The 2,410-nt window shown below is 36.2% G+C and overlaps 1 protein-coding gene across 1 annotated transcript in view; it reads left to right on the forward strand.

The window, feature by feature from the left end:
- Window positions 1-209: 209 nt before the first annotated feature.
- cfap65 (cilia and flagella associated protein 65) overlaps window positions 210-2,410 on the forward strand; it is a 21,900-nt gene continuing 19,699 nt past the window's right edge. The window contains exon 1 of the mRNA XM_072443966.1: window positions 210-388. Coding sequence (XP_072300067.1) covers window positions 210-388 — 179 coding nt within the window. The remainder of the gene's footprint in view (window positions 389-2,410) is intronic.

A 2,410-nucleotide genomic window follows, 5' to 3' on the forward strand; every position in this document is an offset into this window, starting at 1 on the left:
GGTCAGAAACTCTCTTCTTTGGCACTGACTGGGTTCATTGTTGGGTCTATTTCCAACCAGAAAGACCTTTTTAAAAGAGTTATGTGTATGTTGTGTGTTTGGGTATAGCTCAGTGGCAGAGCATCTCACTGCACTTCAAAAAGATGCAAAGGAAAAGAACACTAAAAGAAAGAAAGCTAGCGTGCCCAGTGGTGCCAGCAATCTGGAAGATGACGAGCGCTTTGTGTTTGGGATGTTCGCAATCGCTCGGGAAAACGGGATTTTTTGGAGACAAGCGCGAGATGTGGAAGGTGTTTGGAGGTGTGAGGTCGGTGAGGGTCGCTGGAACTGCCATGATGATCGAACGCAAGTCCAAACAACAGAGGGATGAAGCACGGCAGATTGAACGGTTTCAAAAGAATATTTGTGTGGAGTGTTTTCGACTGGAGCCCGGTGGATGAACGCCGAAGGGAGTGATCAGAGGTGCACCAGTGTCACTGAATGTGGACAGATTTGTGTATGAATGTGTGGAGGGTGCGTGTGGAGTAAAGAGGCTGATGCGTTTTGTGAATGGGGAGAAGCAGGAGAGTACATCAGGCTGTCTTACTGTCGTCGATGAGCAGCCATAGAGTTTATTTAGCTCTTGTGTGACCATTTGAGAAAGGGTGTTACTGCTGCAGAGAATGTGTCCATGTCCTTTGCAGAGTAGGACATGTGGACATTGTGGAGACACTTGGTGCAGAGATGAATCGTGTGGTGATGAGTGTAGAACCTAAATGTGTGCACTAACCTTATGCAGAGGCAGTGGGACTTGTTAAATCTGGAGGTATAGGACAAGCAAACAAAGAAAACCTCTGTTAGGAAAGGACTGGGCTGTTACATTGAGGAGAAACGTTTTCTTGCATTTATGGTGATGATTGTACATTTTTTGGGAAAGTTCAGAGCGAACAGAGATGATTTTGGAAGATATTTTTGAATAATAAAATAAAATGATAATAAAATAAAATAAATAAAATAAATAAAATAAATAAAATAAATAAAATAAATAAAATAAATAAAATAAATAAAATAAATAAAATAAATAATTAAATAAATAAATAAAATAAATAAAATGAATAAAATAAATAAAATAAATAAAATAAATAAAATAAATAAAATAAATAAAATAAATAAAATAAATAAAATAAATAAAATAAATAAAATACAATACAATAAAATAAAATAGCTAGCATGAGACTAAATAATTCTAATACTAATAGTAATATGGTATACTAATGTGGACAATGTTACAGGAGAGGACTTGAGCCTCACACTTTTATTTGTATTTTTCATACTTTGAAGAACTACAACAACAAGTGGCTGTAACGTGGCATTTTTATGGACACCAATCGCCATAAAAAACACCCAAAAAGAAGAGGATGAAGCATTTGAGAGATGATAAAACATAAAACTCATGAAAACAAACCGTAAAATCCCGCCAAACACGCAGAGAAACCACGAGAAGCTTCGCGCATTTCCCCCATTGTCCCTTTACAGGCGCCGTCATTGCCATGGCAACGCGAACTGTCACTTGACGCCATGGCAGCAGAGTAGACAGGACAGGACAACTTTACAAAACCATGCGTGTTCATTTTTTCCTCTAATTTTAGCCATTTGAAAGTGTGTCCGTTGATCATTTCTGCCAGATAAACGTTAATTACGTGTTTTTATATCTATAAAATCGTCTGTTTTAGGTGTTGGATGACGCTTTTTAGACGTGACAGGAGTTTTTTTCGTTAGGACCAGGGATTTATTAGATTAAGACACTTATAATCATCTGTTGTCTTGTGTCCAGCCTCAGCATGTTGGGGGAGAGTTGCGCTCGCCGTCGGAGATCACCGCGGCGGAATCTTAATGTAACTTTACATGTTTCACAACTGTTTTATGTCGTTTCTACTGCAATGTGCATAGTTATAATTAACACTGTAGAGCTGCACGATCTTAAATGTATTGATATCGAAATATAGGCCAATGCAATGCTCGATATCACAATTACACCAAAGTTCTGACAGAAATGTACGTTTTTGTTTAATTGAAAAAGTCTATGTTTACATGAAAAGTCAGATTTTATTTATTATGTTCCTAAAGTTCTAAATGCTCCTTGATTTAATCTTGATTTGATTTTTCTCAATATTAAGCTTTTGTTTTGACGGACTAGAGTTAATGTAAAGTAATGTAAAGTAAATGAATCATGCACATTGTAGTTACAAATGTTACTGAAATTGAGTCCAAATGTACATAACACTTTTGCATTTATATCAATATCACCATAATGTATAGATAATTACCATAATATCACTCTCAGGCTCTGTCAGGCCCTCACTTAAAATACTAATACACTTAATATAATAATACTCACTCTTGACTGATAAAAAGCATTTATTTCATGAGT

Source organism: Eucyclogobius newberryi, unplaced genomic scaffold, assembly GCF_026437365.1.
Source record: "Eucyclogobius newberryi isolate DKJ021-1_F unplaced genomic scaffold, fEucNew1.0.hap1 SCAF_14, whole genome shotgun sequence".
Taxonomy (NCBI): domain Eukaryota; kingdom Metazoa; phylum Chordata; class Actinopteri; order Gobiiformes; family Gobiidae; genus Eucyclogobius; species Eucyclogobius newberryi.